The sequence below is a fragment of the Falco punctatus genome (genome assembly GCF_963210335.1).
Source record: "Falco punctatus genome assembly, chromosome: 7".
NCBI lineage: Eukaryota > Metazoa > Chordata > Aves > Falconiformes > Falconidae > Falco > Falco punctatus.
The window spans coordinates 19294851-19310474 of NC_137587.1; the positions used below are offsets into that span (position 1 = coordinate 19294851).

At 35.9% G+C, this 15624-nt stretch overlaps 1 protein-coding gene across 5 annotated transcripts in view; it reads right to left on the reverse strand.

Annotated features, from left to right (window-relative positions):
* FSIP1 (fibrous sheath interacting protein 1) overlaps window positions 1-15624 on the reverse strand; it is a 98578-nt gene that overhangs the window by 79213 nt on the left and 3741 nt on the right. For 4 of the 5 annotated variants that reach the window (XM_080396444.1, XM_080396445.1, XM_080396443.1 and 1 more), the window contains exons 2-9: window positions 14680-14814; window positions 13147-13336; window positions 11463-11561; window positions 9878-10050; window positions 8859-8943; window positions 5498-5596; window positions 2408-2508; window positions 1579-1686 (exon numbers count right to left, since the gene is read on the reverse strand). In XM_080396444.1, coding sequence (XP_080252570.1) covers window positions 1579-1686; window positions 2408-2508; window positions 5498-5596; window positions 8859-8943; window positions 9878-10050; window positions 11463-11561; window positions 13147-13336; window positions 14680-14814 — 990 coding nt within the window. The remainder of the gene's footprint in view (window positions 1-1578; window positions 1687-2407; window positions 2509-5497; window positions 5597-8858; window positions 8944-9877; window positions 10051-11462; window positions 11562-13146; window positions 13337-14679; window positions 14815-15624) is intronic. The other variant, XM_080396446.1, reaches the window with a different exon arrangement.

A 15624-nucleotide genomic window follows, 5' to 3' on the forward strand; every position in this document is an offset into this window, starting at 1 on the left:
GAAATCACACTGAAGTTGGGTAAATTACACATTTGTTTAAGGTCACAAACCATGGGTCGGTTAGTTCTCTGTTTCCATAACCAGTTTGGATTCAGATAATGATAATCTTGAGCTCACCTCCCTACCCCATATCCTGAAATGGTAATTTATAAGGACAGATTTTAGACTCATTTTAGAAAAGAGTAATGAAGAGAACCACCTCTTGGATGTCTTTACCTCCTTATTAGAAAATAACCCAAAATAAAATAGGGGAAGAGATAATTTTAAAAATACATTGTATTTGCTTTTGTTTCTTTCTCTCACGCCTAAGTTCTTATTTAACATACTGAAAAATAATTTAGTCGAGATCATTTTTAGCTATATACATTAAACATAAACAGGACCTTGGATATAGTTTGTTCATTCTACACAGAGTTCACATCTTTCTTCTTAGGCACTGTGATTCAGTGTGTACTTACAAATGCTGTGAAAAAATTTGTAACATAACTATAGATGTCACAATGTACACTTTATGTAAAACAATTTAGAATGATTATCTAATTTCTTGACACAAAGCAAGCATTTTCCCAATATTTCTTCTTGTTTTTTAAAATGCAGGTTTCTTGAAGCATTATATCAAGTTTACATGTTTGAGGATGTTCATTCTATGAAAACATGTATCTTTAGCATGTTTAATAACATATATAGTTAAAAAGTACTGTAAGTTCCTAGCAGAATTCATTTTTCAAACTAAATTTTATCTTCCCATCCCAGCAGCCTTATGATTACTTCTGAAAAACAGAACCCCCAAGAACACCTTCACTATAATAGTCCCCTCAAAGCAGTAAGAAATAAAGACCATCTGCTAGTAACTGGGAGATCAAAAGACCGTTTGATGTCTTTATGTTACTGGGAATCATTTTGTGGCACAGACTCTCCTAGAAGCAGTGACTGGTGGGACAACCAAGCATTTTTTTACTCTCTATGGGGAAAGGTATTTCTATCTACTTCAGCTCTTGCTATCCACTGCAGTATGCAGACTGTATGCTGTTTAACAACTTTACGTTAAAGCATAAATGCCTAATACTTAACCAGACTTTGGCTCTTCTGTATACTTTTAAGACTGAGTTAGAAGTTCCACAAAGATATGTTATCTTTCTAAATGGACACATAAGCTCCATATTTCCCCAACTGTTACATTCTGAAGTTCATGTCCTCACAAAACTCTTGGAGTTTTTTATAAGTAGTTGCTGGCCCTTCTACCTGAGGCTAGCTACTCAGATTGATAGGCCCCAACTTCACTTTTTATGTAAAGAAAACAGGTCATTGTCTTCTAAGTGTGCTTCTAAGGCTCCTTCCACTGTGTCTAACTTTTAAGTTCTGCTATTTTTCTGAGGCCAAGTGTGTCCAAGTGTTGGTAAAATGAACAAAGCCACCAATGAAAATTAATTCTTGGAAACAATGCCAATTGGATTTGTTCAGCTCTTCTCTCGCATCTCAGCAGATTAGTTCATGGTAGGACTAAAATCAAATCAAATTTAGATTTACGACAAAAATAAGCCAAATACAACAGGACCGGACAAATTAAAGTTGCCATACCTCAAGACCTTGAAATTCAATTCCATCTTCTGTATCCTTCAATAGTTCAACTAGCCTTTTCCTTTCTCTCTCAAGCATAACAACCTGGTTTCCTGGATCTTTTGCTAGCTGAAATATTTAGAAAAATAAAAAACAGACTTTAGAACTCCATTAGCTCAAACAGCACCAGAACAAAGATTTTTAAAGCCTGTCAAATTAACATCCAAATCTTGCTTATTGGCATAATAGAAATTATCCCTCTGACATAAAAATATAGCAGCCTACATATAATAAATTGATAATCTTGTAACAGTCTTTCACATAGCAGGAAGGCAGATATTTTTCATTGGATGAAAAATCATTATAGCTACTAGGTCTTACAGAAAAAAAAAAAAAAAAGGGGGGGCATGAAAATCAAGACATCTATTTTCTGTCATACAGAAGTCTTCTGTAAATAAGGGTCCCACACCTACTATACATGAACAATCTGCATACCTATGCATAAGAACATCTGCCTTTAACTTCATGGGAAATACATTTAAGGAAAGTCTTAGGAGATATTTGCCTTCAAAACAAGCTATACCTAGGCACAAACAGAATAATTTTATTTCCAGTACTCTAGCAAATTCATAGAAGCAGTATTATCCCCACCAATATGAACATTCAGGATGAGAACTATCTTATACAATACTCCACTATGAACAGCACCTTTTACAGCAAGATTTTTTTTCATTTATGCCTAATTAGCTTTTAAGTTCCTGGTTTAAAAAAAAGTCTTCAGAAGTACTTATATACTATTTTTTAGTTAACATTTACCAAAATGTTTATGAAGTTATGCTTTAATGCTTACCTCAACATTCTTTTTAATGAAATCCTGATTGCCTTTATTTTTGCTATGCATGTTTTCTGCTTGATTAAGAAATTCATTTCTTTCTAATTCACTTGGGTAATCTGAAGTTTGAGGAAGAAAAGTTGCTAAGTTATGATCATTCCTTTTCTGATTCAATGAGCACTATAATAACTGCAATCCCATTTAAATCTTTAATAAACATATAAAGTGGATAGATAAACCTTTTATATGCTGTTTTCATTATTTATATAATCTATATTGCTATATTTAAAACATAACTATTGTCAAAATCTAATCTCACTTTTAAGCTTTTATTATATGAGATCACTCAGTGTTGCAAAGGCTAAAATACTTTTGGATTCCCGACCTCAAAAATGTTAAACATGGTGGCTTTAAAAGCCACAGCATTCCTTTGAACCCTATCATTGTTTCAGTTTTATCATCAGTACAAAATCAGACAATAGTTTTTCTGAAAACCACAGAACTATTTGGAGACATATCAAGTACATTTTTTAAAATAAAACAGCTGAAGAACAGATGATATAGTTGATATTATTATAACACAGCTTATAAAACATTTTTTTAAAAAATAAAATTCATCATAGAGCTGTAAAGCTACTAAACAGCCACATGATATTCTGACAACATCACATGTATGGGTTTTTTTCAACAATGGGTTTCTATCCATCATACAAAAATGTGTACAAGTTCTGTTTTTCAGAGACTTTTACCAGTTTTAAAACAGCAATTCCCTTTACAAACAACAAATATTTATCATATTAAATAAAAATTCTAAGCAAATACAACCAACTTCTAAGTCTCAAAAACTACTTCAAAAGTAGGCATGGTACATTTTACTTTCATGGAAAGTAGAGAATTGAAAAATAGGTGGGGTATTTGCCTACAAAACCCCCCAATTCAACATGTTAGATAACAGAAGATAGAATACAGAAGTTTACATGGAAGTAACTACTTCTCAGAGTGAGGAGATTGAAAGCAGATTCCCAAAGCTGTTAAATAAATTTTGTGTATCCTTTTACACGCTATGGATAAAAAAATCTGTGTAACATTCTTATCAACCAGACTTACTCTCAAATTGCAAGTAAACCCTAAAGGACCGAGGTGTTGGATCTGACCAAGAACACCCTGTCGCAGTTCAAATGCACAACTGTTTACTGAAAGCATTCCAAACTATCTATAACATTACCAGGTAACACCCTGAATCTATCAAGGAACTGGATAATTTAAGAATTTGCCAATCAATATAAATATGGCAACTTCTATCCTGAAATGAGCAAAACACCACACCAAACACCAACACAACATGCAACATACATGAGACGTTACTTCTAAGCTACTCTAATGTAGAATAAGCTTTTTTTTTAGAGGGATGTATCACACAGAACAACTCAGAACATTCAATAAAGAAGGGACATACAGGGATCACTGGGACAAGGAATACTCTGAAGATCAGCATCGGTAAGTAAAAGAGAGACTGCAGCTCAACAAATTTTGCATATGAGTTTTGGTAGCTTTGGTACAAATTTCAAAGATTTGGTACAAATCTTGATGCGACTGCTAAAGTAATATTATAAAACTAATAAATACATGCTTCTTCGCAAGTTAAGCTCCTCTTGTTCAGGGTCTGTCTTTATGACAACTGTTAGACATCCAAAAGCCACCAAAAACATGTCTTAGCTATTCAGAAACTATATCAAAAGCCTCCAGAAGAAATAGTAAAAGTCAGTTCAATAATTTATTGTTCTAAGTTCTCTCCATTACATGTGTTCCCACACCAGGAGAATGTAGAACATCTCAAAATGGTGCAAACAACAGCAACTCCCAACCATGCCTCTACCAGGAACTTCAGAAGTCATCGCTGTCCTGCATACTAGCAATGAAACCTGCCACTGCTATTCAAGTACACTCCAGCACAACTCAGAAATTGTGAAGGTGGAAGCTGAGAGTTGAGCTTTGTTTTAAGGGAGGAACGAAGACACATGGTAGGAAGACAAAGAAATCAAAGCACAGTGTTGCTCTGACCCAGTGTGAAGAACATTTAATAACACAGAGGTAACATACTGATGAACTAAGACAACTGATAAAACGATAAGGGAGCTGAGGTCCAGGTTTAAGAATTAAAACATACAGTCACATTCTAAAAAGTGCAGAGTTTCTGCTGCCATCAATGGCTCAACCTTAAGGAATGCCTGTGTATTATGTCCTTGTCATGTTAGCCAGTCACCAGGAAGATAGAGTCATTCTGTTTACATAGAATGGTAGATGACAAAGAAATAAACAATTGCAGCTGATAGCAATGGCAGCTGAAGCTATTCTTCTTATGTCACAACACATGCGAGAAGTTACTCAACCATACAAATTTGAATTTCAAATAGGGAAAGAACAGAGGCACAAAAGCACAATTCCATTTATTTTAAAATGTTGGACACACTACACTAGTACCAGCATCTGAAACCTCTATACGGTGCACATAAACAAGTGATGTCTAAAAGAATCAGTACAGATGTTTCATTTTTGCCAGAAAGTACTTAATCCATAAAAGCAATGCAGCCTTTACAATAATCACCATAACAAAATATAAAGTTGTACAAAGATCTAGGTTTCTCACAATGTCCATACAAATTTCCCCTAAAAACAAAAGTTACAGAACAGTTGAAACTGTACACAGCACCACTCTTCGTTTTTAGATAGTTTCTTGAATATAAGCCTATTAATGAAAGTTGCAGTACCTTAGAATAACAGCAATGACAAGTTTTTAAAGAATTTCTGTGAAGAACCAATGATACATTTTACAATTAATCGGTTACACACCTCATCATTTTGCAATGGAAGATTTTTATAAATAGAAAAGTAAGTTTTCTTAGCATATCAAATAAAACATTTTATAAGTCACAAAAAATTATTCTCCTTTATCATTTGTAAAATAAAAACTGTTGCCATTCCACTAAGCAGTCTTGCTTTCTCTGATTTCATTGGCCTAGCCACAAAGGCCAAGTCATCTTTACCAACCCTTGTACATGTTGTTTTGCCATATCTAGAAATATAAACTACACAATTAATAAAGCTTACCATGATTATGGTGGGTTTCATGGCAATCATAATCTTCTGGATTAATTTCTGTGTGAAATACTGAAGTACTTATTTCATCTTCATTAGCATGGGAGGGATCTGCAAATAATTTTTTCAGTAAAATTTAATTAAAATTTATTTCAAGAAGATCTAGTTTCATGTGTATCATACTATAAGGTCTCACATGTGAAAGTTAAAAGGAATTTACCTGGGTAAGTTACATAACCACCACATTTCTCAAGAAATAAAGACAGGGTGAAAGTATAAGGCGTCTCATGAATAGTTATGCTGTTTCACATGGCTGTGTTTTGTTTTTAGCAACTAGTCCCCGTACAGAACAAATGATTGCATTCTAGAAGATACAGCCCAAGGCCCTAAAGTTCAAAAGCCTCTACAGACACCATGTGGCAAGTCATCTAGAACTTTGAATGAGAATAAAGTATCCAGGTTTTCACAGCTGGTGTCTGCCTGTGCATGAATTATTAGACTTCCAGTGGTTTATGTCAAGGTTATAATCTAGGGGGGAAAAAAGTGTTCAAACATCCTAGCATGCAAGAGTTATTTCAGTTACTCAAATAAAATATCATGACTGATTTTGACACATATCAACTGAAAAGTATAAGTTAGACCATTAACTTGCAGTCTATACACTTAACCACTTACAGAAAAGGACTTCTGTTGCAAAGAACCATATATATCACATATGAAAAATGTGTTTTTCACAATGAAAAAAACAACAAACATCCTGTAATAATGAAGTTTAGTGGATTCAACTGAAAGTGTGGTTTTGTTACACAGAGTACGGAGGAATGAATTTAAGGCCCTTTAACTCCTAATTTACATTTTTGCCATGAGTATGTCAGCAGGTTTTTTTATGCCTGAAAGGCTGGGACACAAATTATGAATTGCATTCCATTTCAGTATCAACCAGGGTAGCTGTCAGGGCAGTCATTTAAATAAACAATTCCTGAAAAGTAAGGTACCGGCATGTCACAGAAAACTCAAGATAAAGATCAAGCTGGAGGAAAAATATAAATCGAAACTATGCAGAGTTTTGCCTGTACGGTACACCAGAACCCATTTGATGTGCATTATCTCTACTGCAAGGAGTTACCTTTGAAATGAAACAGGAATTGAAGCACAAATTCATTAACCAGTCTTGCTTGCTTACTGGTTTTTTACTATACCCTGACACCTACTGGAGACTTCTTAAATATCACACATGTCAAGTTCTGTGTTCTTCCTTTAATAACCCAAACTTTAGCACAGAAATAAAAGGTTACCTTGTAATAATTTTTGTTGAAATGTTTTAACCACACATTGCTACCATTATTATGCACATATTTCCAACATTCAAGTTGAGATTGTTGCTCAACAATAACCATGCAGATCTCAAATCCTTGTTCTCTTCCAAACAAGAAAAAACAAGATGCACCACAATTTGATTTCCTTTCAACTGAAGTATACTGATGAAGGACAGGATGCAAAATGTGTATATGACTGACACACCTCTGAGAACTCCAGCACCAGAGCATTCAAACAGCAGATTTTTTTTAAAACCACACTTGAGCAGGTATGACACAGCCTGGTTTTGTTCCCCCTGCCCCTCCCCATAAAGACACTGTGATCAGAATGTCTACAGTTTGTTCCAGTGTCTCCCGCAGCAGGATCCTAGGCACAGAAAGAAAAAGGACATTTAAAAATACCCACTGTTTTCCTTTTCCAGGTCTCTATGAGCATGCACATCCTCTGTGCATTCCTGAAGAAAGTTATCAATACTTCAGTCAGAACACGCTTCAATGGCTTTAGAACGCCAACAGAATTGGGTCCTTCCGACTCAGTAGAGAAAACATTTCTAAGTAGTTTTTTAACTTTTCTTTCGCGATTCTATCTATAGTTTTACATTATTGGTATTCACTGTAACTTTGATAATAGTCTTTTTTTGTTATGTATCACATTTCACATTTCTCTGTGTCATTATATGTTTACTTTTCCTATTAAAGAACTCAATCCTTCATTAGTTATTTATCTGCTTTTAATACAGCTATAGAATTTGCTGGTTTAAATGCTATTTAAGATGGAATTTATTTTTATTAAAAGAGTAAAATGAAAAAAATATTTTTATTGGTGTGTTCATTTCTACTTTGAATATTTTTGTCTTTATTGTCATATCATGGTAAAACTCATAAACTATCATATCAGACTTCCTGGTCTTTTCTTCCTAGGAATAGTCTGCTAGCATGTCTTTAACATTTGCTTTAAAATAACTGCCATCTATCCTAAACTTATTCTTCTAGAATTCTCAGGAAAAAAGCTGATAAAAAAAACTAAGTTCATGTTTCATATTCACACCTTTTCCTTAGAATCACACTTTATATGATTTGATGATCCCTTTTACTCAAATTCTCTCTCACATTTTGAATCTTAAGATTCTTTTAGAAGTGAATTAAATGCAACATAATCAGTATCAAATTTAACGTAAATGACACATACTGCCTTTTGGACCATGTTCCAAGACTTGGGCTGTGCACGCATCTTCCTGTATTACTTTCCAACATATAACTCAGTAGTTTGTATCATAATTTGGTCCCATTCTTTTGGTTCTTCTGTTAACAATTCCTAAAAAAGCTCGGGGTTTCCCCTCCCTCTGGACCTGTCATATTATGAGATCCTTACCATGATATTGACATTGCATCCTTCTCACTCTCTCGCCCATCTCCATATGAAAATGTTCTCCAAGATACATGTGTGGCAGGGCCCACATCCCTAGAACTTCTAAGTAACATTTTTAGGCCTAATACTTTTTAATTGCCTGACCTTCCTACACCAAGTACTCCAGCCTGACAAACCCTCTATGACCACCAGCAATCACACATCAGTAACTTCATAATTTTGTTTGTTTACCACTGCAATTTTGAATTCCTCACTTAATGCCAAATATTCAAAAATGGTAAAGACGTCCAAGTTTTTCAGCAGGTTTCCACTCTTAACTTTCCCTATACCTGCTATCATTAATTTATCGATGTTATCAGTCATGAACCCTTCCTGAAATATCTGTTTGCCATCAACTTTCAAAATGCAAGCTTTATTTATCTGGATTTGTACCCTTCTAGAGTCACCAGTTCTTTGAAAAAAATGCAGTTTCTATAAACAAAATTAAAAGTACAACTTCTACATTTGTGATAATGCAAACATTATTTCAGTTAATGTTTCAAATATTTCCTTGATGTACTTTTACATGTGAAGACTATTTTATTGTAAGGGTCTGAAAGCTTTATTTCTATAATATCCAACAAAAATATGAGTTTCAATCAAAATACACAATTATTATATCAGGGACTTACTTCTCTTTCTTACTTACTAGCTGTATCCTGCCATGATGAGTTCAAAGCTAAAAAAAGTTTTGTGTTTTCTACCTCCATCTGGCTTCCAGTGGTTCTGATAGACTATTCAAAAGAAATAAAGCATAAATATACACATACATACATATATTCACTTCAAATACTGTAGAACAAAATATGTTGTCTGCTTATCAGGTCTAATGAACTCAGACCCTATTAAAATTCCTTGTTCAGTGGCAACATTTACTTAACACTTTATTTTCTTCTCAAGACTATCTGAACAATCAATACTAAAGTTATGATAAAGACATGGTGGAGCCTCTGTTTAAAGCCTCTGTTATATATTGTCTCTTACGTGAAAACACGTTTCACAGGACAAAGTTATGTGATGTATATATGGTTCTGAATCCAAATCCACAGAAACTACAAGATGCAGTCCAATCAACTGCAGTCATGTCTTCGCAACAGACATTTGTACTCACGTAAATTGTACAATGCCTAATCTCAGAAGAAATACTAACTCTCATGTTTCAAGGCTTAAACTGATATTTAACTGCCAGAGACCAGGATAGGAATAATGTGAAGAAATTTGTGCTGTAGTATTTTTACAGCTTCTTCAGGCAGCATCTCTAATTTCTTCAGTAACAGACAGTACTGAAATAGATGGGCCTAAGAATGGTCACACTAGAGCAGAATAAAGAGGTTTAGTCCTGAGTTCATAGGCATTACCTCTTGTCATGCCTTATCATACCTGCAAGTAGCAAGCTCAAGCATAACACTAGTTATGCTAGTAAACCACATCTAGACAGCTGTATATTTGGCTGTTGGTCATCTCAGTTTTTAAGGACCACAGCCTTCTTTCAAAGCCAGCCTAGCCAACATATTAAAACCTATTCAAAGGTACTTTTTAAGATCCATTTCTTCACTTTGATCAGCCAACTGAGTTATTTAATAAAACAAGGTGCCTGTGAAATAAGATAATCCTGGAAGACAGTACTCTAAGGTATACTATTTACAAAATAGGCAGAACACTTCTAACCTGAAGTTCTTCCCAGAGCTTTGCCCTCATTTCTTTGCCTTTGTTTTTAATTGCTCTCTCTTTAAAATGTATTTTTGCCAGTATTTTGTCAAGTTCATTCATTTTCTTCCTAGATGCTTGAATCTGAGGATCTACATCTGTTTCTTCAGAATATTCCAGGTTGGAAGAGTTTGCTGTAGAATATACTTGAAATTAATGCTAGCTTGAAGCATTTCAAAATTTTTAAAAAAGCAAAACTAAAAAGCAGTACAAGTAATTTGATAAAAACCATAAACAAGAGTACAATTATTCTCAAGCATATATATCATGTTCAGTTCTAAACCAGTTAGTAGCAGGGAAAAACACAGAAACCTTCATAACAGAATGCTGAATCAAACCGAGCTGCAGCAGTTGGTTATGGTGTGGGGGAGGAAGAGACCCTGAATTTTGGGCAAGTTATTAAATTCAAATTTATAATGGAAAAGTTTCAACATCTCCACAGTATCATCAAAAATTACAGACAAAATAAGCTTTAAAGTCAGAAATAATTTCTTTAGCCTGACCAGTAGAATACCTGTTGAAATGTCATTTATTAAAATTAATAATTCTGGAGTTGAGAGAGACTCAATAATATCTCTACTTTCAAATCTTATAGAAGTTTCAGTCTCGACTTACATCTCAGCCAAACAGATTCTGATATCGATTCTAGAAAAATGTTGTTTTGAGAAATACAAGCAGTGATAAATTATGGAAAGTTCCATTATTTAATTAAAATAGATTTCTCTATTGCCTCTTTTTTTTTCCTGAACATGCAGATCACAATTTTGATTACTTTCGGCTTTTCCCCTTCCTATAGCATCCTCATGCTCTGCCCTCTCTTCTGGTCAAAGTTAGCTTTCATAGCAAGAGTAAACACTTGTAGTGCTGTCCAGTTCCCACAGACTTCCAAGTTTTGGAGTCCAGCAATACATTTTCATTTTCTTGTCTTTTGATGTCAAATGCCTTACAAACCCATGGATCTCAGGCATTTACTATGATGCATTGGTCTACTTCATACCAATGAAAGAGATGAGTAATACAACAAGGGGAGAGCTATAAAAATCTAACTGAGCTCCAGGGAAGCCCCAAGGGCAGAAGTTAAAAAAAAAAAAAAAAAAAAAAAGAGTACTTATTCCAACTGGCCTGAGCCCAGCAGTTGATTCAAACCTAAAACTACTGAGTGAAGCTTTGAAGTTGAGTTATGTCCAATTTCTGTTCTGAAACAATGAGTATTACCTCAGATGACCAGCACAGATGCACTAGATAGAATCACCACTGGATTCTGCCTTTTGGCTGAATCTATCCAAAACTCAAATACTACCATATCATTAGAAAAAGTGAATATCCTTTAATAAAATAATCTTTAAATAAAAAATTCATCCAACACTTCTTGAATATCATAATGCATATACATTTTTAGTTTGTAATTTTTTTTTATAATTATATAATATACACTCAAATACACTATGCTCCCAAACTCTCCTAGAAGGATTAATGAAAGGTGGGTGGGGTGGAGACAGGGAAGGTTTTATTGCACTGTTCATTTTATACACCTGAAAAGTAATACCTTCTTTTGCACTACTTAGTTTTCCTTGGGAAGGTTCACAGAATTCCAAAGTCTGTGTTCCCATGCTATCATCTCCAGAATCCAAATCAAAGATACATCCTGAAAGAGCACAGGAAAAAGCTTTTCACAATAAAATAGACATAAGATAAACTTTTAAAGATACTGTTTGAAATGTTAATAATTAAGAAACAAAAATACATTTTTGTCAGTTAGGGATCACCACAGAGCCTTTGCAGTGGGTTACTGTTTAAAAAACTGTATGTGCTAGTACACCAGGACTCATGTTCAACACAGAAGCAGGAATCAAGGGATTTCTTTTGACCCCAATTCTGTCATGAAATCTTATCTAAACTTGAAGAAGGTATCCAAACTTTCTGCTTCACATACCAGCCTTTGCTCCTCTGATTTTAAATAGCCAGAAGTTCTAGAAAGTTAATTTATTACCATTTATAGAATTCCACAAGAATGCCATTTGAAGCACTTCTAAAAATGCTTTCATTAAAATGAGGTACTGCACATTTATATTAAATTATATTCTTAGTATTAGCATTGTTCAGTTAAACGCAATAACTTACAACCATAATCTCCAAATTTTTGGACTGGTGGACCATTAATAGGATACAAAGTCTCTAACAAATGATCGTGATCTCTGTGAAGTTTGATAAAAACACCTTACTGAAAACACTTTCTAACACAGTTCCGTGGAAAAACATGCACATGGTTTGTCCTGATCTTTGAGGTAATCACCAAGGTGCAGGTCACAGCTTAGATGCCACAAGACATATGCTGTAGTGGCAACAGTAGTAATAACACATTTAGAATTATAAAATCATTCAGGTTGGAAAAGACCTCTAAGATCATAGAGCCCAACTGTTAACACAGGACTGACAATTCCATCACTAAACCATGACCCTAAGCACCACATCTATGCATTTTTTAAATACCCCCAGGAATTCCTATTCTACCACTTCCCTGGGCAGCCTGTTCCAACGCTTAACCACCCTTTCAGTGAAGAAATTTTTCCTAATATCCAGGCTAAACCTCCCCCAGAGCCACTTGGGGCCATTTCTTCTTGTCTTGTTGCCTATTATCTGGGAGAAGAGACTGACACCCAGATGCTTGCAACCCCCTTTCAGGTAGTTGCAGAGAGCAATAAGGTCCCCTCTGAGCCTCCTACTCTCCAGGCTGGAACACCCCAGTTCCCTCAGCCACTCCTCATAAGACTTGTGCTCCAGACCTTTCACCAGCTTCAATGTCCTTCTCTGGACACGCTCCAGCACCTCAAAGTCCCTCTTGCAGTGAGGGGCCCAAACCAACACAGGATTCGAGGTGCGGCCTCACCAGTGCCCAGTACAGGGGGACAATCACTGCCCTTGTCCTGCTGGCCACACTCTTTTAGACACAAGCCAGGATGCTGCTGGGGCCACCCGGGCACGCTGCTGGCACATGTTCAGCCTGTCATCAACCGGCACCCCCAGGTCCTTTTCCATCAGGCATCTTCTCTTCACTATCCTGAATCCCATCTTTGAAAGAAGTCAAGGTATAGATTTTGACACTTCCTTCTCTTCTAGAATTTTACCTATTTGCATCCTCTTTTGCCTCCATCAACAAAATTTTACTGAAACTATACAGACATAATGTTTGGTCTAGCCACAACACAAGAAAGCATTAGCCGTTCCCACACCTGATAACTCATTGGGTTTCAGTATACACATGTGAAGAAAGAAGGTTGTACTCTCCACTATGGTTTGCTGATCTGTTCTTACTTTCCTGACATCAGATTTCTCTCTGTCATCACCTTTGTTTTCTTCTGGACAGCAGTCTTCTAGACTGCCTCTTTGATGACTAGCAGCCAAAATGACAGGTGAATCAACCTATGAAATGCAAATTAATTACTACCACAAAAATAGAAATCTTTCAGGGAAAAAAAAAGATAATTGGAATTTATTATATACCATCACAAAGGCTAACAACAATTCTATACAATACTGCAGAGTACTTCTTAAATAAAAGAACCATTTTCAGATTTGATACAGAGTTCTGTTTCTTAGATATCACATTGATTCTCAAGCTCATCATTCCACAGACTGCCAGATTTGGAATTGCCAAGGTAGGGAATGATTCCAAAGGTGTATGTCATTTCTGCTGCAGCAGACGGCACAGCCAACTAGTTCAGAGTCTGTGTGTACAACAGCACCATCCATTTCCTGACACCGTAAGTGCTCTGCACCAGGTAGCGTCCCAATCTCTTGCTCATACTATATTTATAGTCTAATTTAAAGGGCTGAAAAGCTTCTGCTTCACTCATCAATCTCAAGAGATTAAATTTTCATGTAATAGCCTATGATGTTTAGGTCAGAACTTGGATTCAGAGTTATCTGATGCTAACCTTAATACCTGACTGTGAACCTATAAAAAAAATACTTCTGTGAAGCATCTAGGTATGATCCCGTTCTACAGACAGGTGAACAGAGGTTCAATTCAATTGGACTAATCCAAGAAAATCAATCTAAATCTCAAATTCTCAAGTCCCAGTTCCTACAACCCAACAACTATATCATACATCCCATTCCCAAAACTAAGTTAATACCCAAAATTAATTTTCTCAGAGGATGGATGAACATCTACTTCCAATGGACTTCGTTGAATCTCTGGAGCTGACGTATTTCTTGGAATACTATAAAATATTTTTTAAAAACTTGATTCAAACACAACCTGAGACCACCTTACAGTCAAAAATTCAACTTGTGAGGATTGCTCAAATGCTTTCTTTTAATAAGCAAAATAATTTTTATTCCAACTTAAATTTAAAAGCACAAATGGGATGGAAGTGGAATTATATACATACTGGCTTATGCATCAACAGCCTATAGCTGTGTATCTACACATTGTTACCAGAATGTCAAATGTTTTTTCTTTAAAATAGAGTTTATTTAATAATCTGGTTAACTGTAAAGACAACCATGTTTTCTAGGTTGTAGTACTGAAGAACCCTTTTTGCGGCAAATAAAAGTAACACAGGTTCAGAAAAATGAAATTAAACATCATTCCACGCATGCATAAGGAGCACCCCACATTCATGAACTTTCCCATAACCCCTTACAGCACACCTGCAGAGCCAGAACTCTACGTGAAGCTAAAAAGCAGAAACTTATTTCTTTGGCATTCTACTAAGAAGAATTAGGCATGGAGTTTCTAACCCAATGAAAAGAATTACCTTTGGCACACATGGCTCTGGTGTTAATAATTCCAGGGATGTATGTAAAGATCTACAGATAGGACAGGCTCTTGAGCTACATGCAGGCCTCCTTGAAATTTTATCCAAGCTCACCCTTGTAACATCCATTATGACCTAAAATTGGGAAAAAAACCCAAACACAACCTTCCAATCTGTCAGTTTCATAATAAAGCAACACAAACACATTAATGTTTCAGATACAGATTAAACAAGTTTCAAATCCTTTCTAGCAATTTGAGAGGTTCTTCTAGAATAGCCTAGCTTGCCACTCAAGTATATTTTTTTAATGTTTGTACAAAAACATATTCGTATCATCAAGCCAATCAGAGTATTCAAATTTGCTTAGTGTCAAAGAAACTTCAAATGGCTTAAATATTAAAAGTAATCTCACAACAAAGGAAACTGTATAGCTCTGGTTGTTTCTTTTAAAAAAAGCATGGGACTGGCAAAGTTGGCATCAACAAAAGAATGAGGGTATGTTATAGACATTGTAAACATCTCAGATAAAGCAGCCAAAAGCATTTTTATAGTCGGTAGTTCTAAGCGGAGGGAGCTTCTGAATCCAAAGAGCCACTTTCCCAGTCCCAATTCAGTTTTGAGTTTTAACAACAGAAACGCATGGCTTTCTGCAAAAAACGGCGTGAATTCACGTGAACTAGACACGCGAGTATGTGACAGGCACTGGTAATTTTCAGAAGGCCCAAGTGAATACAACAACCGTTTATTTCAGTCCAAGAAACCGGGACAAGCCGCCTCCCGGCTGCGGGTCCGTAACGCGACACAGCGCGGAGCGGCGGGAGCGCAGAGCGGGCAGCGACACCCCAGCGCTCCCGGCTCCCGCAGCGGCGCCCCGCCCCACCCCCGCGGAGGCAGCCCCGAACCCACCGACCCTCGGGCGAGCCGGGGCCTCTGCCAACGGCGCCG